General features: G+C 42.3%; 2 protein-coding genes across 9 annotated transcripts in view; both read left to right on the forward strand.

Moving 5' to 3' along the window:
• The window catches only part of LOC132407369 (volume-regulated anion channel subunit LRRC8D-like), a 30634-nt gene extending 26333 nt beyond the window's left edge, over nt 1-4301 (forward strand). For all 3 annotated transcript variants that reach the window (XM_059993748.1, XM_059993749.1, XM_059993750.1), the window contains one exon: nt 1718-4301. In XM_059993748.1, coding sequence (XP_059849731.1) covers nt 1720-4128 — 2409 coding nt within the window. In that variant the 5' untranslated portion in view covers nt 1718-1719 and the 3' untranslated portion in view covers nt 4129-4301. The remainder of the gene's footprint in view (nt 1-1717) is intronic.
• A 10703-nt stretch (nt 4302-15004) lies between these two features.
• The window catches only part of phyhd1 (phytanoyl-CoA dioxygenase domain containing 1), a 54444-nt gene continuing 48674 nt past the window's right edge, over nt 15005-20774 (forward strand). For 2 of the 6 annotated variants that reach the window (XM_059993763.1, XM_059993766.1), the window contains exons 1-2: nt 15008-15209; nt 16929-17087. In XM_059993763.1, the coding sequence (XP_059849746.1) occupies nt 15183-15209; nt 16929-17087 (186 nt within the window). In that variant the 5' untranslated portion in view covers nt 15008-15182. Of the gene's footprint in view, nt 15210-16254; nt 16369-16928; nt 17091-20774 lie in introns of those variants that run through there. The other 4 variants (XM_059993764.1, XM_059993765.1, XM_059993762.1 and 1 more) reach the window with 4 other exon arrangements.

The following is a 20774-nucleotide window of genomic DNA, read 5'->3' on the forward strand; positions in this document are numbered from 1 at the left end:
CGTTCTGGGCAATGTCTTTACAAGATGGGTGACCACAGCTATTATCAATACTCTTCAGAGTTTGTCTGCCTGGTGTCAGTGGACACATAACCAGGACCTGTGATGTGCATCAGCTGCTCATATGACCATCCACCACCTGCTCCTATGACTTCATGTGACTCTGATTGGGGTGGAGGGAGGGGAGGCTAAGCAGGAGCTACACCTTACCCGAGGGTGACATGCAGGCAAGCGGTGGGAAGGAGTGAGTTACACCTCCTTTGGTAGAGACATATCTCCAACCCATAACAATGACATATCTGCACTTTGATAATGAATTCACTTTGAACGTGGAAATAAAAATAAATAAATAATACTCAGAACATGACTTTTACAGAACTTGAAAGTGAGTCTGTAGGTTGGGGAATCAGTTAAGAGTTAAGGTGAGTGAAGTTATTCATGCCAGTTCAAGAGCCTGATGGTTATAGGGTAATAACCGTCCCTGAATCTGCTGGTGTGGGACTTAATGCTTCTGTACCTCCTGCCAAATGGTAGTAGCAAAATTGATACAGATACTGAGTAAAGAATTAAGAATGTTAATTATTTGAAGAAGTCACGCCTGTTTAATAAAGGATCTATAGTACCTGCATATTAGGCAATGTATTAATTATTAATCTAATTGATTTCTAATTGTGGGTGATAAAAGCGAACAAAATAAGCTAATTTCCTCTAGAATTTAGAAGAGTAAGAGATTATTTCATTCTGAGGAAATCTGACAAGTTAGATGCTGTAACAATATTCTAAAACAAGGAGGCTTAGTTTCAGGATATTGTTATGACCACGTAAGTCTAAGCTGAGGAGGATTTTTCCCCTCTGTGTTTCAGAATGTTTTGAATTCTCTACCCCAGAGAGCTGTAGAAGTTATTCTTAAGCATATTCATAGCTGAGAAAGGCTAATTTCTAGACCATAGTGTAATCAAGGTGTCGAGTTGCAGGGTAAATTCATTCAAGATCTTATGAAATGGAACAGCCTCAAGAAACAGTATCATAAACACAATGGATTCTGCAGATGCTGGAAATCCAGAGCAACACATGCAAAATGCTGGAGGAATTCAGCAGGTCAGGCAGCGTCTATGGACAGGAATACATAGTCAAGAACTCAGCCTGAAACGTTGACTGTTCATTCCTCTCCATGGATGTTGCCTGACCTGTGGAATTCCTCCAGCATTTTCTCTGTATAGCTCAGGATGCAGTACAGCCTCTTCCTGTTCCTGACTTTAGATTATATTTGGAAATATTAGAACCTATTTCCTTATTTTTTAAAGAATATGGTGTTTCTAATATCAATGTAACTTTGGTCTCTGAACAAATCCCTAGATTTTACAGCTAAAGCTGGCTTTCATTCATGTAGTTGTAATACAAGGCTTCAGGGCCTTGATATCTCTTGCAATATAGGTAGAAATTATGGAGGGGTTTAGGAGAGTAACTTTTGTACAGTATTTTAGATCAGATCATATTAAGGTTTTGCATAGGTAAATCCTGTATAACTTTCTTAGTTTTGTTGTTTTTTAAACGATCCTTGTACTTCATCAAATATCTCAATCACAGTGCAGCAATTAGTGGAGTCCCCAGTTAGATATGTTATTGGGGGAAGAATCTTAATCAAAATTGCATAACAGAAGGAGCTAGTATCGCAAAATGTTTTGGTTCAAATACTATCAAAGTTTTGCGTTTCTTTCAGAAATGTTTTCGGTCTCTGATGTTTCAACTTTGGAAAACAAGCCACCAGCCATCCGGGTCTTCAAACCTTGGTGGGATACTTGTATGGATTATCTTGCCATCATTATGTTACTGTTGTCCATCTTTGGCTGCAGCATACAGCTTTACATGGACAATACTTTATGCTTGCCGTACATCAATGAAGTTGATGGAAAGGCAGATGAGCTAAAATCAAGCCAGCCAAATACTTCAGAAATATCTCACATCAGTGCTAATCCACAGGCAGTTACGAGCCCAACCCTGACTCCTGAAATCAGTCAAGGAAGGATTACTCATTTATACATCTGGCAATATTTCTATATAAATCAAGTGTGTCACAATCAAATTCCTTGGTTTACCAGATTCTTCTCTTACATAATTTTATTCCATACAGTTGGTCTGATTATCTGTAGTAATTTCTGTTTTACATATCCCAAAACAAGCTCCAAAGTGCAACAATTCCTTGACATTCTTCAGAAATGTCTGCAATCACCATGGACATCCAAAGCCCTATCTACAGCAATCATTGTTGATGCTAGTGAAGTGGAGAAGGCCTTGGAGTCAGAACCACAGAAAGACCCTGAAAGTGATGCTGAAGAGATAGCCCTTAAAGCCGATCCATCAGCCAATAAAGCTTCCACCGGCATTCAGTCGAGCACAATGGAAACTGATTCATCCCTGGACAAGAAGGATGCAGAGCAAGCTAAAGCTTTGTTTGAGAAAGTCAGGAAATTTAGACTTCATGTTGAAGAAAAAGATACAATCTATAAATTATATGCTGGACAAACTTTGGTCAAAACTATATATTGCTTAATTATCATTGGTTACTTTCCAGCATATATTTACGTTATTGAATTTTACAATAAGTGTGAGCCTAATGCATTATCATTGGTTTTTTACAAGACTTTCAGATGCACTTATCCTACCGCTCGTTTCATTCGGAAAATGGCCTTGCTATACCTAGGTTTAATAGTTATCTATTGGATACTCTGCATCCACACATTAATATGGGTTTTCAGAAAACCGCTAAAGCAATATTCATTTGAGAAACGAGAAAATCAATTCAGTGATATCCCTGATGTAACAAATGACTTTGCCTTCTTGATGCATTTAATTGATCAGTATGATACATTGTTTTGCAATCGTCTCGCAGTTTTCCTTTCAGAAGTAAGTGAGCAAAAGCTAAAATTGTTAAGTTTGAATAACGATTGGACAGTGGAGAAAGTGAAAAAACATTTAACTAAAACTAAGAAAGATCAGTTTGAGTTGTACCTTTTCATGCTCTCTGGGATTCCCGAGGCTGTCTATGATGTTACTGAGATACAGGTCTTAAAGCTGGAACTCTGTAGTAATGTTAAAATTTCCAACAAAATTACTCAACTCACCCAGCTGGAAGAAATCTGGCTGTCACATTGTGTAACTGAAGTTACACCATTAGCTTTGATGTGGTTGAGAAACCAACTCAAAAAAGTGGGAGTTAAATATGTAAATCGTGATGAAATACCTGACTGGATCTACAAACTGATTCAGCTCAGAGAATTGTACCTTACTGGAAAGCTAGCTATTGAAAAGAAAGCTGTAGAACTGGAATCAATGAAAGGACTCCGCTCCTTAAAAGTTCTTTACCTAAAGACAAGTCTCTCCAAGCTACCCTCCACCATCATTGATGTTGCATTCCACTTGATCAAGCTTTGCATTCACAATGATAAGACCAAGCTCCTGAGCCTCAGTATCTTAAAGAAAATGGTCAATCTGACCCAAATTGAACTGCACAACTGTGAACTGGACAAAATCCCAACAGCCATTTATACTTTATCCAAACTTCAAGTCTTGGACCTTAAAGGTAACAACCTTACCAAAATTGAAGATGTTACCCATCTGCAATATCTGGAGAGTTTAAAGTGTTTGAAGTTCTGGTTCAATATGATCAAAGTCATTCCACCTGCAATTAATTTAATCAAAAAGCTTGAGTACCTATACATGTCCAACAACCAGATTGAAGTTTTGCCAAAAGCCCTTTTCAGTATTGAGAAACTGTATTATCTTGAGCTACAAAACAACAACATTTCTGTAATTCCACCTGATATTGGGAATCTCAAACATCTGTACTTTTTAGATCTGTGTCACAATAGAATTGAAGTCCTTCCAGATCAGCTCTTCAAATGCGTCAAACTCATGACTCTGAAGCTAAGTTATAACTTAATTTCATTCCTCAGTGGTAAGATTTCAAGACTCACTCAACTATCTCAGTTGGAACTCCAGGGAAATCACATGGAAAAACTCCCACCGGAAATAGGACAGTGCCTCTTGTTGAAAGTTAGTGGACTCATTGTAGAACAGTATGTTTTTGAGTCACTTCCTTTAGAAATAAGAGAGAAGATGGATGGAAGTTAACATGAGAACAATTAGACATCAATACTTTAATTTCAAAAATGTTTCTACCACACAAGAGATGCCTGATGTAAGAGAAAAGTAATTGATCTTAACTACTTTCGTCTATCACTTTACAGTTAAAGGCAATCATATTTTGAATAAACAATGGCCTAAACTCAAATATTGTCTAATATTATTAAAATGTCATTAAAAATTGTTGCTGATAGTAATCAATTCTGAGAAGCCAAATTCCTTGCTGATCCATAAGTGGCTTGAAAAGATGGTGACAAACCATTATTAATCCCTGTAGACCCTAGTATCAAATTTCATGACACATTAAACCTGACTCTGATTCTGATTATAAAATTACTTGGAATTTACAACACGAAAGGAACTGCGTAACGTATTGGCGATGAAATCTAGAACCAATTGGTATAGTATCAGAACAAAGAATCACTCACTTAAGATGGAAGTAAGGAGGAGGTTCTTCCACCAGAGTGTGTGGAACCTTTGGAACTCTCTACCCCGGAGAGCTGTGGAGACAGAGTTGTTGAAGTAGAGACAAATAGACAGTTAAACTACAAGGGAATGAAGTGGTAAAGGGAAAAGTTGGCAAGAATTGTTCAGCCAAGATCATATTAAACGACGAAGCAAACCTGAGGGAAAGATAGGCAGTTGATAGGGCAAAATACAGTGATGGGGTGAAGCGTGTCTTTAAATTAAATAGTAGGTTCAACAGTTTTGAAAAGAGAAAATAAAATAAAAGAGAAGAGAGTGCAGGAGAGATTACGAAAGACTCCAGAATAAATAAAAAGACGAAAGTTTAGAAAGGGATAAGAATTTAACTTCCAGTCGCATGGGGGAAAAATTGAAAAGGGTGATGAATATAGGACTGAACATGTTGTATTTGAATGCATGCGGTATATGAAATAAGGTATACGATTTTGTAGCACAGTTAGAAATTGGCAGGCATGACATTGTGGGCATCACTGAGTCACGGCTGAAAGAAGATCATAGTTGGGAGCTTAATATACAGGGATATGTATGGTATAGAAAAGAGAGGCAGATAGGCAGAAGAGTTGGGGTGGCTCTGTTGGTAAAAAATGAAATCAAATCCTTGGCAAGAGGTGACGTAGAATAAGAAGATGTAGAATCCTTGTGGATAGAGTTAAGAAACCGCAAAGGTAAAGAAACTCTGGTGGGAGTTATATACAGGCCTCCAAATAGTAGCCAAGATGTGAGGTACAAATTACAATGGGAGATAGAAAAGGTATGCAAAAAAGGCAAAGGTACGACATGGGCGATTTCAATATGTAGGTAGTTTGGAAAAATAAGGTTGGTGCTGGATCCCACGAGAGAGAGCTTGTAGAATGTCTACAAGATGACTTTTTAGAGCAGCTTGTGGTTGAGCCCAATAGGGAAAAGGCAATTCTGGATTAAGTATTGAGCCAGATTTGATTAAGGAGCTTAAGGTAAAGTCTGCTCTGCCACTCCCATCAAGACTGATTCATTATACCTCTCAAACACATTCTCCTGCCTTTTCCACATAACCTGTGATGCCCTTACCTTATCAGAACTGAGTAGGAAGAGACAGAAGCCAGAATAAGAAGAAGGCAGGTGGTAGGTGAGAGGGAAGAGGGGGCAACAGGAATAATGTAAAAAGCTGGGAGATGACAGATTGATGAGATAAAGAACTAAAGAAGAAGAAATCTAATAGGTGAGGACAATGGACCATGGAATAAAAGGAAGGAGGTGGAGAACCAAATAGCAGTGATGGACAAGCCAGGAGGGCAGGGGAAAATGGAAGGATGAGAGGGTAATCACTACACACAAAACTCTGGAGTGACTCAGCAAGTCAGGCAGCAAATATGCAGGGGGATAAACAGTCAACATTTCAGGCTGAGAACCTTAGAAGCATAGAAAACCTACAGCACAATGCAGGCCCTTCAGCCCACAATGCTGTGCCGAACATGTACTTACTTTAGAAATTACCTTGGGTTACACATAGCTCTCTATTGTTCTAAGCTTCATGTACCTATTCATTACCCCATTGTTTCTGCCTCCACTACCATCACCAGCAGTCCATTCCACGCACTCACCACTCTCTACATAAAAAACTTACCCCTGACATCTTCTCTGTACCTACTTCCAAGCACCTTAAAACTTTGCCCTCTTGAGTTAGCCATTTCAGCCCTGGGAAAAAGTCTCTGACTATCCACACGATGAATGCCTCTCATAATCTTATACAACTCTATCAGGTCACTTCTCATCCTCTGCCGCTCCAAGGAGAAAAGGTCGAATTTACTCAACCTATTCTCATAAGGCATGCTCCCCAATCCAGGCAATATCCTTGTAAATCTCCTCTGCACCCTTTCTATAGTTTCTACATCAATCCTGTAGTGAGGTGCTCCTGAACTGAGCACAGTACTCCAAGTGGGGTCTGACCAGGGTCCTATATAGCTGCAACATTACCGCTTGGCTCTTAAACTCAATCCCACAATTGATGAAGGCCAACCCACTAGATGCCTTCTTAACCACAGAGTCAACCTGAGCAGCAGCTTTGAGTGTCCTATGGACTCAGACCCCAAGATCCCTCTGATCCTCCACACTGCCAAGAGTCTTACCATTAATCCTATATTCTACCATCATATTTGACCTACCAAAATGAACCACCTCGCACTATCTGGGATGAACTTCATCTGCCACTTCTCAGCCCAGTTTTGCATCCTATCAATGTCCCACTGTAACCTCTGACAGCCCTCCACACTATCCACAACACCCCCAATTTTTGTGTCATCAGCAAATTTACTAACCCATCCCTCCACTTCCTCATCCAGATCATTTATAGAAATCACGAAGAGTAGCGGTCTCAGAACAAATCCTTGAGCCACGCCACTGGTCACCGGTCTCCATGCAGAACATGACCTGTCTACAACCGATCTTTGCCTTCTGTGGGCAAGCCAGTTCTGGATCCACAAAGCAATGTACCCTTGGATCCCATGCCTCCTTACTTTCTCAATAAGCCTTGCATGGTGTACCTTATCAAATGCTTTGCTGAAATCCATATACACTACATCTACTGCTCTACCTTCATCAATGTGTTTAGTCACATTCTCAGAAAATTCAATCAGGCTCTTAAGGCACAACATGCCTTAAGTCATGGTGACTATTCCTAATCATATTATGCCTCTCCAAATGTTCATAAATCCTGCATCTCAGGATCTTTTCCATCAACTTACCAACTACTGAAGTAAGACTCTGTCTATAATTTTCTGGGTTATCTTTACTCCCTTTCTTGAATAAGGGAACAACATCTGCAACCCTCTAATCCACCGGAATCTCTCCCATCTCCATTGATGATGCGAAGATCATTGCTAGAGGCTCAGCAATCTCCTCCCTCACCTCCAACAATAGCCTGTAGAAAATCTCATCCAGTCCCGGTGACTTATCCAACTTGATGCTTTCTAAAAGCTCCAGCACATCCTCTTTCTTAATATCTATATGCTTAAGCTTTTCAGTCCTCTGTAAGTCATCCCTGCAATCACCAAGATCCTTTCCATAGTGAATACTGAAGCAAAGTATTCATTAAGTACCTCTGCTATCTCTTCTGGTTCCATAAACACTTCCCACTGTCATTCTTGATTGGTCCTATTCTCTCATGTCTTATCCTCTTGCTCTTCACATTCTTGTAGAATGCCTTGGAGTTTTTTCTTAATCCTGTTTGCTAAAGCCTTCTCATGGCCCCTTCAGGCTCTCGTAATTTCATTCTTAAACTCCTTCCTGCTAGCCTTTTAATCTTCTAGATCTCTATCATTACCATTACCTAGTTTTTTGAACCTTTTGTAAGCTTTTCTTTTCTTCTTTACTAGATTTTCAACAGCCTTTGTACACCATGGTTCCTGTATCCTACCATCCTTTCCCTGTCTCATTGGAATGTACCTATGCAGAACACCATGCAAATATCCTCTGAACATTTGCCACTTTTCTGCTGTATATTCCCCTGAGAACATCTGTTCTCAATTTATAATTCCAAGTTCCTGCCTGATAGCTTCATATATCCCCTTACTCCAATTAAGCGCTTTCCTAACTTATCTGTTCTTATCCCCCTCCAATGCTACAGTAAAGGAGATAGAATTGTGATTACTATCTCCAAAATGCTCTCCCACTGAGAGACCTGACACCTGACCAGGTTCATTTCCCAATACAAGATCAAGTACAGCCTCTCCTCTTGTAGGCTTATCTACATATTGTTTCAGGAAACCTTCCTGGACACTCCTAACAAATTCCACCCTATCTAAACCCCTCACTCTAGGGAGATGCCAATCAATAACTGGGAAATTAAAATCTCCCACCTCGACAACCCTGTTATTATTACACCTTTCCAGAATCTGTCTCCCTATCTGCTCCTCAATGTTATTGTTACTATTGGGTGGTCTATAAAAAACATCCACTAGAGTTCCTGTTCCTAACTTCCACCCACAGAGACAATCCTTCCATGATGTCCTCCTTTTCTGCAGCCATGACACTACCTCTGATCAGCAGTGCCATGCCTCCACCTCTTTTGCCTCCCTCCCTGTCCTTTCTGAAACATCTAAAGCCTGGCACTCTAAGTAACCACTTCTGCCCCTGAGCCATCCAAGTCTCTGTAATGGCCTCAACGTCATAGCTCCAAGTACTGATTCACCCTCTAAGCTCATCCACATTATTCATAATACTTCTCGCATTAAAATTGACACATCTCAAACCATCGGTCCCTTCTCTATCACCTGCCTATCCTCCCTCTCGCACTGTCAACAAGCTTTTCCTATTTGTGAGCCAACCACCCCTTCCTCCGTCTCTTCAGTTTGGTTCCCACCCTCCAGCAATTCTAGTTTAAACTCTCCTCGATAGCCTTAGCAAACCTCCCTGCCAGGATATTGGTCCCGCTCAGATTCAGGTGCTACCTGTCCTTTTTGTACAGGTCACACCTGCCCCAGAAGAGGTCCCAATGGTCCAGGAATCTGAATCCCTGCCACCTGCTCCAATCCCTCAGCCAAGTTTATATCCTCCACCTCACTCTGTCATGGTCCGTTCCGCGAAGTCCGCTTTCTGGTTCACGATCCGGTCCTTGGACTCCGGACTCCGGGTCTTCTGGCTGTCTGTTGTTTCAATTGGGCTGAATCACAGGCACCTGATTCTCATATTGGGGCTGGAATATAAGTGGCCCTGTGTTCAAGTGTGGTGGCTGGTTTGTCTTGTTGGTATCCTGTCCTTGCCTCCATGGGGTAAGTCAGGCCATTCTTGCCATTACCCTATGGTGGGATCTGTCCCTTCCTGTCCTTGCCTCTGTGGGGTAAGTCAGGGCATCTTTGCCGTTACCCTGAGGCTGGACTGTCCCCTTCCTTCCCTCTGAAGCCTGGCCCAAAGCCCGGCCGGCAACCTTGCCTGCGAACTCACCTGTATCACCATCAAGTTCAGCTGCCAGAATGAGACCGGAGCCTTGACGCCAACTATCTATCATTGAGCTTGGAACTGTCTCTTTGTGTTCCTGTGTTTAGTGTCCATGTATGAGTCCTGGCCCTATGTCCTATTCCCAAGAAGGGTTCTCGGCTCTGTGTTCTGTGTTCCTGTGCTCCAGTCCAAGGCTCCGAGGAGGCTCCAGTCCATGTCCAAGTCTAAGTCGTAGCCTAGGCCCTGAGTCCTGGTCTCGTCCAGGGCAAGTGTCCGTGTCCAGCTACACCTCTCCCCACTTCTGCTTTGCTCTCCCTCGACCTAGACTCTTCGTTTCTGCTCTCCCTCAATCAAGACTAAGTCTGAGCTTCAAGTCCTCGTCCAGCCCTGGAGTTCTGCATCCTGTCCCCACACCCAGTCCTGCTGCCTTGCCACGTCCGGTCCTCACCTGGATCTGGAGTCCGAGCTCGAGTCAAGACCTAGGTTCTGGGTCCCTGTCCAGTCTCTGGTCAGAGTCCTTGTCCAGGTTCCTAGTTCCTCGTTCCCAGTTCCTCATCCAGGTCCTACTTTCCTACTCTAGTCCTAGCCCATGCCCTGTCTCCTAGTCTTGACCAGGGCCTGTGTCTTGTCCAGCATCATTTCTTCCCCACTTCCCTTGCTTTCTTGATACTCCTAGTCCTCTCCCTGGTACTTCAATGTCTGTGTCTTGCATTTGGGTCCGTTCCCAACGCCCACCGTATGACATACTGTTCCTGTACTCACTGTCACATGGCACAGGCAGTAATCATGAGATTACTCAATATTACCTTCATCAGGACAGAGGGTAACTGGACCAGAAAAGGGGAAAGGGGTAAAAACAGAGGGGAGAGATTACTGTAAGTCAGAGAAATTGATGTTCAAGCCATAGATTGGAGGCTACTCAGTGAGAATAAGAACTGTTGCTTCTCCAATTGAGCTTGGCCTCATCATAGTCAAATTGGAATGGGGGTCAACAGGGACTCTTGCCTGCTGTGGTGGACAGTGAAGGTATTCAACAAAGTAATCCCCCAATCAGTGTTGGGTTTCACCAATGCAGAGGAGGCCGCACCGGATAACATAGATAACACTGAAAAACTCATAGATTAAGGGTCACCTCATCTGGAAGCACTGTTCTAATTATATTCCTTCTTCTTCTTCATTCCTTTACCTTTTCCACCTATCACCTCCCAGCTACTCTGCTAGAGTCCTCTTCCAATCAGTTCTTCTCTCTTGTCTTTGTAATTCCCTTTACTCCACTGTAATACTGATACATCTAACATTATCTTCTCACTCTCAAACTGCAGGGTGAATTCTGTCATATTGTGATCACTATCTCCTCAGGGTTCCTTTATCTTAAGCTCCCCAATCAAATATGGTTCATATTTGGTCTACCTACTTTACACTTCTGATGAAGTGGCTAAGATGACATGCCAAATCAAAGCAAATTTCTGAAAAAGCAGAGGCACTGCTGTGCTTTCTTTGAAATGGTATTTTTATGCCGGTCCAAGGACAGATCCTCTGATGTGATAATGGCCAGGAATTTTAAGTTACTGACTCTCTCCACTTCTAATCCCCAATTTCTTCCTATTGTAGTCAATAATTAGCTCTCTGGTTTTGCTGATTTTGAGTGAGAGGTTGTTGTGGCACCACTCAATCAGATTTTCAATCTCCCCCTGTCCAACATTTGGACGTCTGTTATACTTGAATGGCATTATTTTAATTAGCATTGTCTAATAATCTTACTGAATACTCATTCTTTCTTCAATGTTCACTTATTTCCATTACCTTTATCAGTGGTGGGGAAGATGCTAGAGTCAATTATAAAAGATGAAATAGCGGCACATTTGGATAGCAGTAACAGGATTGGTCCGAGTCAGCATGGATTTATGAAGGGGAAATCGTGCTTTACTAATCTTCTGGAATTTTTTGAGGATGTAACTATGAAAATGGACAAGGGAGAGTCAGTGGATGTAGTGTACCTGGACTTTCAGAAAGCCTTTGATAAGGTCCCACATAGGAGATTAATGAGCAAAATTAGAGCACATGATATTGGGGGTAGGGTACAAACATGGATAGAAAATTGATTGGCAGACAGGAAACAAAGTGTAGGGATTAACAGGTCCTTTTCAGAATGGCAGGCAGTGCCTAGTAGGGTACCGCAAGACTTGGTGCTGGGACCGGCCACAGCTATTTACAATATACATTAATGATTTAGATGAAGAGATTAAAAGTAACATTAGCAAATTTGCAGATGACACAAAGCTGGGTGGCAGTGTGAAGTAGGAGGATGTTAGGAGAATGCAGGGCGACAGACAGGTTGGGTGAGTGGGCAGATGCATGGCAGATGCAGTTTAATGTGGATAAATGTGAGGTTATCCGCTTTGGTGGCAAGAACAGGAAGGAAGATTACTATCTGAATGGTGTCAAGTTAGGAAAAGGGGAAGTACAACGAGATCTAGGTGTCATTGTTCATCAGTCACTGAAAGTAAGCATGCAGGTACAGCAGGCAGTGAAGAAAGCTAATGGCATGTTGGCCTTCATAACAAGGGGAGTTGAGTATAGGAGCAAAGAGGTTCTTCTGCAGTTGTACAGGGCCCTGGTGAGACCACACCTGGAGTATTGTGTTCAGTTTTGGTCTCCAAATTTGAGGAAGGACGTTCTTGTTATTGAGGGAGTGCAGCGTAGGTTCATGAGGTTGGTTCCCAGGATGGTGGGGCTGTCATATGTTGAAAGATTGGAGCGACTGAGCTTGTGTACACTGGAATTTAGAAGGATGAGAGGGGATCTGATTGAAACATGTAAGATTATTAAGGGATTGGACACGCTAGAGGCAGGAAACATGTTCCCAATGTTGGGGGAGTCCAGAATCAGAGGCCACAGTTTAAGAATAAGGGGTAGGCAATTTAGAATGGAGTTGAGGAAAAACTTTTTCACCCAGAGGGTTGTGGATCTATGGAATGCTCTGCCTCAGGAGGCAGTGGAGGCCAATTCTCTGGATGCTTTCAAGAAAGAGATAGATAGAGCTCTTAAAGATAGCGGAGTCAAGGGATATGGGGAGAAGGCAGGAACGGGGTACTGATTGTGGTTGATCAGACATGATCACATTGAACGGCAGTGCAGGCTCGAAGGGCTGAATGGCCAACTCCTGCACCTATTGTCTACTGTTTATTGTCTTTATATGCTGAGAAAAAGTAATTATTGAGTAAAATCTATCACTTCCTTTCATTGGCAATGCTCTTTTGCTGAAATCAAAAGATTTGAGTAGCATGAACGCCCAAGGCCATGAAGGGCAGGAAGTTTAAAGAACAGGAGATTCCATGAATTGGAAACATGAGAAAGTTTAAATGAGAAGATACAAACGTCCTGAATATGTGCGGCACTGTGTGACAATGCAAGATAACAAATAGCTGATTGGTAGAAGACACAAGAGACTTCAGATAGCTGATATTTGGAGTAAAAAAAACTGTTGGAGGGATTCATAAGATACTGGAGCAGAATTAGGCCATTCACCCATCAAGTCTGCTCCACCATTGAATTATGGCTAATATATTATCCCTCTCTACCCTATTTTCCTGCTTATCCCTGGAACCTTTGACACACTTCGTGAACTCCGATGATCTTGTGATTTCAGTCTCTGAGCCAGACATTCGAGCAGCCTTCAGGAGGTGGACTTGCGTGTAGTATCCTGCCCATAAAGGAAACCTGACCGAGTACTAAAACCCCATTAGCTTCCACTTCCAGCATGCAATTCTCCATAACTTCTCTCATCTCCAATGGGATCTCACCACCAAGCACATCTTTCCTTTCCACCCCCTCCCCTCCCCACTTTACACTTTCCGCAAGGATCACTCCAAATGTGAATCCCTTGTCCATTCATTCCTCCCCACTCATCTCCCTCCTTGCAAGTGGAACAAGTACAACACCTGCCCTTACGCATCCTCCCTCACTGCCATTCAGGGCACCAAACAGTCCTTCCAGGACCCATGTATATCTATGAGATATACATGGGAGACCGCCGCATCAAGCACCTTTGCTCTATCTTGCCTTGTCTTGTCCATACTGCACCAACTGCCGCTATAAACGTGTCGGGAGCAGTGTCTGGTTAAGTGCCTTGCTTAAGGCACGTTGCCTCGGTTGAGGCTTGAACTAACAGCCTTCAGATCACTTAACCACTTGGCCACGCCTCCATCTCAAAAAGTGGGATTTCCCAGTGGCCACCCATTGCAATTGTCATCCCCATTCCCATTCTGATACACCAGTCCACGACAAAGCCACACTCAGGTTGGAGGAGCGACTCCTTATATTCTTTCTGAGTAGTGTTACGTATTCAGGCAACAATAAATATGAGTTCGGCAAGGGATTTTATAACAAATAACACTTTTATTAAACACTGAAAACAAACCCCCCAAAAGTAAACAAACACTAACGTAACTGGAAACAGCTGCTGCACCGCAGCTTCAACAGTTTTTAAAGCGATGTTGCAAAAACAGTTCTTAAAGTGATGTTGCAAAAACAGTTCTTAAAGCGATGTTGCAAAAACAGTTCCTTAAAGCAGTATTGCCAAAAGTTCAGAAATGCTCACAGTCCTTTTAAAAGGAGAGACTTTATAAGACGATTTAAATTCTCTTTCACGTTGTTTTGCTTCGATCCCAGACGTCGAACTTTTCCCATGAAGAATTTACGAAACAAAACGAAACGGCTTAAAGGCACTGACCTTTCCTTTATCACACTGTCCTCAATCTTCTGCTATCCCCCAGAGATTAACACAAGAACAGCCCACGAATTCCTTTCGAATAAGGATTAAAGGTCGAACCCGTTTCACCGTCGAAAATAGATTCTCCTCGATCTTTAACTCCCGAACTCCGATCTTCACTCTCCACTGATTCTCAAACTAGCAGTATTGTAAAGAACCTGCTGGCAATGACCTTTTAAACTTCAGGCATTAGATGAAACTTCATCTTTCAACTAAACTGAGTCATCACATTAAATCACGCAGTGGCATGAAGTCAACATGGCAAATCCAGCCAGGAACTGCCCCTCCTCACAGGGTGGGGATCTTCCTTTTATAACCTGAAAAAAAACCTGTCACAGGATCTCTACTGGCGGGAAAATGAAGTCACTCCACCATCACAAGACCATCACCTCAAGTCCAGTATAGCGTCAACCCCAGTCACGGGTGCCTTCAGCCCGGTGGCGTGAACATCGATTACGCGAATTATTCACCCCTTCCCCCGCCTCATTTATGTTTCTCTTCACACCTTCATTTTTTACCTGCCCGTCACCAAGCCCTGGAGCTCCTCCCTTTCTTGCATGGTTCCACCTTCTCCAGCTCGTTATCTCGTTCACCAATTGACTTCCCAGCTCTTTACTTCACCCCTCCCCCTGCCCCGGTTTCACCTATCACCTGCCACCATGTACTTCATTTCCTCCCCTCCCACCTTCTTATTCTGACTTCGTCCGCTTTCCTTGTCAATCCTGATGATGGTCCCGTCCCGCAACATTGACCATTTAATCTTTTTTGCGTGGGTGCCGCCTGACCTGCTGAGTTTCTCCAGCATTTTGTGTGTGTGTGTGTTGCTCAGGGAGTGTGGACAGACAGAGGCAGGTTTTCACTTTGAAGAAACAACATGCTTACAGACGCACTCGCTGCCGAGGTGAGTGACAGCCCCGCGCTTCGCGCTTGATTCCGCACTGATGCATTGGTCGTATTTATCGGCAGAAAGGGCGAGACACTGCTTCAGCAGAGAAGGGTGGCCGGAGGACTGGGTGTAATTAAAAACTCGTTGATTTTCCTAGAGGCGACTTGTCCTGGGATTGGAGGACTGCCCGTGTGGGTAGGAAAGGTGACTGTTTTGCCCTGCTGGACATTCTGGGCATGTTATGATGGCGCTGCAGTGCGCGGTGACACGTGCAAGCTGCCCCAGAACATCCTTGTGTTTGTTAACTTAAAGTATTTCTCAGTACTGTATGCTTCGATGTGAATCTGGATTGTTGGCTAAGCTCCAGTTTAGCCTTCATGGGACTCCAGACCCATCGATGTTGTTGACTCTTGCCTACCCAGGGATGGAAAGAAATGTTGCTCTTGCAAGTGATATCTAGATCACAGAGCGTCAATTAATAAAGTATCAATCCAACCGTTTCACCGCAATAGATTACATTTAAAGCAGCTAAATACAGAACCGGCTTTGTCTTCGCAAAAAAAAGCTCTCTTTTGCGCTTCTTAATTTTAATATGTTTCTTATTGTAATTTATAATATTTTGTTTTGCTCTGTATTGCTGCTGCAAGTCAACACATTTCACAAGATGATGATTTCTGGTTCTTCGCTTGCGAGGAGCGGGAGGGAAGAAGAGTCCAGCGCTGTGGACTTTTCTTACCGACTGCGCTGTGTAGGTTTGGCGTGAGGATAGGCACTCACAGATTCCACTCTTCAGACCGGGGGACGTCCCGCAACGTACAGCGAGCTGCGGCGGTGCGATAGCGGAGCTGACTTGATGGGCTGAATGGCCTAATTCTGCTCTTTGGTCTTGTGGTCTACCTGGGTTTGGGATCAGTTGCCCTTCGCCCAGGCTGATAAGCCCAGCTCGCCCACCCAGTTATACCACTAAACTCTCAGTCGCGCCATGAAGTGGCAAACTCGGTAAGGACAGGGATGCCGTGTTAAGGTGTTGCTATGGGCACAGTAGTGTGGGAGGGGTCATATGTGAGTGGCCTCTTGCGGCAATCACTACACCCGGAAAGGAGAGTCAAAGGCAGACGCTTCACCTTCCTTAAGTGAACAGGACATCCAGCCCAGGACTCACCCATCCCGCAACGTATGTTAGTGATTATAAACCTGATTCTGAGATTCTGCAAATTTAGATAAATAACTAGATAATCTGAAATAAAACAGAAAATGTAGAAAATACCCAGTGGGGTCAAGCGGAGAAATGGAATTAACACTTTGGGGTACCACCCTTTTATTAGAAATAGGAAAAGAAAGTTCCCTTTTTAAATGGAGGCAAAAAAAACGAGCGGGAAGAAGCAGAAAGTAGTTCTGATAAAAGATGATTTTTCTCTGAGCAGAAATTGAGTATTTGTTATTTTAGTTCTCCAGTATCTATAGCATTTTGCTTTTGAACTGTATAGTATGCATTGGTTGAGATATAAATGTTGACTCCTTTGAATTGTCCAAAATACAATTGATAAATGACACAGCTACATATACTTCTGGTGCTTCAAATATGTGGGGAAAATTGTACACTGAAATCTTAATACTGAGATTTAAAAACATGACCTGGATCTTCTGGGAATGTCTTCACTAAGGCAAAATGACCACTTATTTCTCTGATTAATGAGCAAATTCTGAACTAATTTTACTTTCTTTCATCTCTAGTTTAGGAAAGATGGTTTTGTTGCTATTGAAGGTTTTATCGCAGTGGAGGAATGTGATTCTCTGAGAGCGCGGATATCAGAGATTATTGATGAGATGGATGTCCCTCACCATCTTCACACCGAATTCTCAACTCAGGAAGCAGAGCAGATTAAAACACAGGTTGTTGTATGAGAACTGGCTATTGTATTTGCAACTCAATGCTTTGTGTGTATTTTTTTTAAAAAAATCATTATATTGCCAAAGCAGTGTCTATCTATCTAAAATGTTACCGAGAATGAGTGATGTTGTGGGGGTGGAACTGGACTCTCTGACGGTGGTGTCTGAAAAGAGGATGCTGTCCAAGTTGTATGCCATCTTGGACAATATCTCCCATCCACTCCATAATGTACTGGTTAGGCACAGGAGTACGTTCAGTCAGAGACTCATTCCACTGAGGTGTAACACTGAGCGTCATAGGAAGTCATTCCTGCCTGTGGCCATCAAACTTTACAACTCCTCCCTCGGAGTGTCAGACACCCTGAGCCAATAGGCTGGTCCTGGGCTTATTTCCACTTGGCATGATTTACTTATTTAATTATTTCTGGTTTTATTTTGCTATATTTCTACTCTATTATTGGTTGGTGCAACTGTAACGAAACCCAGTTTCCCTCGGGATCAATAAAGTATGTCTGTCTGTTTCTGATTCAACGTAGTCCCTATAGTGAGGGCATTCTCAAAGCACTGTTGGATAATTAATTCTAGGACTTGGGCTTCGTGATGATGATTGATGCAGAGAGGATCTTGGTGTTATTCCTGTATGCCTTGGCCCTTCTACTCTGCATGGTAGAAGTCTCAAGCCTGAGAGGTGACTCAATAGTTTGCTATAGGACACTCTTTAGATTATACACTTATTGGAATTAGTTTATTATTGTCACATGTACCATAATTCAGTGATAACCAAGTTTTTGCAAACTGTTCATACAGATCATATCATCATTCAATCCATTGATGTAGAAGGAGGTAAAACAAAAATGTAGAACATAGCTGCAGAGAGTGCAGTGCAGGTAAATAGCAAGGTGCAAGATGATAACCAGGTAGATTGTGAAGTCAAGTGTGCATCTTGTACAAGGGAACTATTTTTTTCTTTTTTTTAATTGAAGGAATGATGCAACACAGAATACATAATGGATTACGTTTTCCTCCATTTTGCTTTTACATCTTACCCCTAAACAAACCTCCCCTCACCCTCCCTCCCCAAACATACCATGGCATCTAATGTATTTACAATACAACAATTCACAAATGCAAGTACGGACATTTCACAGCCATACCCCCACGCTACTTCAAGATGAAGTACCACACACATCCATAACATGTCAGATGATCCAGAATATACTCATATTACAATTCATCAGCCACCATAAACCATATGCATGTTAAAAGAGAGGCAACTTCCCAAGTACAATCAGATGCCCTCAACTAGTAGGTAATTCTTTAGGACTCCCAAAATATGACAAGAAAGGTCCCCATTTCGAATAGAACTTTTTTACAGACCCCTTCAAAGTGAATTTAATCTTTTCTAATTTTGGAAAAAAACATTATGTCCTCTAACTAAGCAGCAGCAGATGGGGGAATGGCAGATTTCCAAACCAGCGAGATTCTCCTATGGGCCAAAAGCAATGTAAATACAACGATATCCGACTGGTTTGCATTTAAACCCAAAGCATCATCCCCCCCACACCAAATACAGCTATAAGCGGGCAAGGTCTTAGTGTCACCCCCAAAAACTCACTGATAATTAAAAAAACCAGTGCCCAATAGCCATCAAGCCGAGGGGAAGACCAAAATGCATGCACTAAACCAGCCGGAGAGAAGGAACACCTGTCACAGCCAGCGTGTGTCCCGGGATACATGTCAACAAGCCAGGCTTTACTTAAATGTACCCTGAGTTGGCGTGTGGCCTAGTGGGCAAGGCATCAGGCTAGTAACCTGGAAGTCACTGGTTCGAGCCTCAGCTGAGGCAGTGTGTTTGTGTCCTTGAGCAAGGTACATAACAACACATTGCTCTGCGATGTCACCGGTGCCAAGCTGCAAGGGTCCTAGTGTCCTTCCCTTGGACATCATCGGTGGCATGGAGAGGGGAAGGCCTGCAGCTTGGGCAACTGCCGGTCTCCCATACAACCCTGCTCAGGCCTGCGCCCTCTGGAGACTGACAGATGCCACCACCACCTGTGTATGAGCCCCAGTCTAGCACATGATGACGAGGAATGAACCTTATTCAATGCTTTTGCCCAATATTCCTCAGCCAGATCCATACCAAGGTCATCCTCCCACCTAGTCTTAGTTTTGTTTAAATCTTGAACTTCCAAAGACATCAGCTGAGAGTATAGTACAGAGATCAGCCCTTTATTACTAAAGCTAAGAGTGAGTTTTTCCCACAATATAGCTGGTGGTAGATCAGGAAAAGGGAAATTTTTCCTTGACAAAGTGGTGAATCTGCAGATATTTTAAAAAATGATTATGTTTGATCATCTGAGAAGTGAAATGAGCCTATGAAAGAGTAGGGGGTAAGGAACCATACTTCAAAGATTCCTGAAACTCTTCTAGAAGAACCGGTGTGAGCTTATCCTTAAATTTCTTATAAACTTCTGTCAGATACCCATCAGGACCTGGGGACTTAACCACTCTGCATAGCCATAATGGCATTATTAATCTCTTCCTGCCCAAGAGCCTGATCTAAATTCTCCACCTCCTCTGGTTCAAAAGTTGATATTTCCAAATTATCTAAAAAGTGTTCCATATTTGTTATATCTGAGGGAAACTCTGAGGTATACAGAGAGGAATAAAAAGTTGCAAAGATGTTATTACTCTCTTTTGGATTGCTTGTCAAGTTTTGGTGCGTGTCTCTTATCTGGGGAATAAGTCGTGATGCAGCTTGACGCTTCAACTGATGAGCCATAAACGGCTCGCCTTGTCACCATATTCATAATAGAGGCCACTCGTCTTAAGAATTAATTGTTCTGATAGGTTTGTAGATATAAGATTAAACTTTGCTTGCAAATCAGCCTGGCTTTTATATAATTCTGCAGTGGGTGCCTCAGAATATTACCTATTCAGGTCCAAAATAGATTGTGATAACACTTGCATTTCCTTCCTACGCTCTTTATTGGCATGTGAAGTATAAGATATTATTTAACCCCTCAAGTAAGCTTTTAAAGTTTCCCAAAGTAAGGAGTATGATACCGACTCAGTTTTGTTAGTCTCGAAAAATGTGTCAATGTTAGCCAATGTATAACTACAAAATTTCTCTTTGGAAAGCAAAAGGGGATTAAGTCTCCACAGAGGCTGTACTCTAATGTTTAAAGGAAAATATAGGTCCAGTTTCACGGGCAAGTGATCAGATATAACAATAGCAGTGTACTCAATTTGTCTAATCAGTGGTATGAAGGAGCTATCTATAAAGAAATAGTCTAGCCTGGAATAGGAGTGGTGAACATGAGAAAAGAAAGAGAATTGCATAACTGATGGATTCAAATATCTCCAAGGATCTATATAACCATTTTGTTTCATAAACATCAAGAAGGCCTTTGCCATACCAGAAGATGTTCCTCTTGAGCTAGACCTATCAAGCAGTGGGTCAATAGCACAGTTCAGATCTCCTGAAAAGATTAGCTGGTGTGTATTCAGGTTAGGTATTAATGACACAACCTTATTTGCAAAGTGGGCATCGTCCCAATTAGGGGCATAAACATTTACCAAAATAACATGTATCTGAAAGAGAGATCCAGAGATTATAATAAAGTGACCATTAGGGTCACTGATTACTTCAGATGGCGTAAACTGCATTCTTTTAGTGATTAATATTGC

Source organism: Hypanus sabinus, chromosome 18 (assembly GCF_030144855.1).
Source record: "Hypanus sabinus isolate sHypSab1 chromosome 18, sHypSab1.hap1, whole genome shotgun sequence".
NCBI lineage: Eukaryota > Metazoa > Chordata > Chondrichthyes > Myliobatiformes > Dasyatidae > Hypanus > Hypanus sabinus.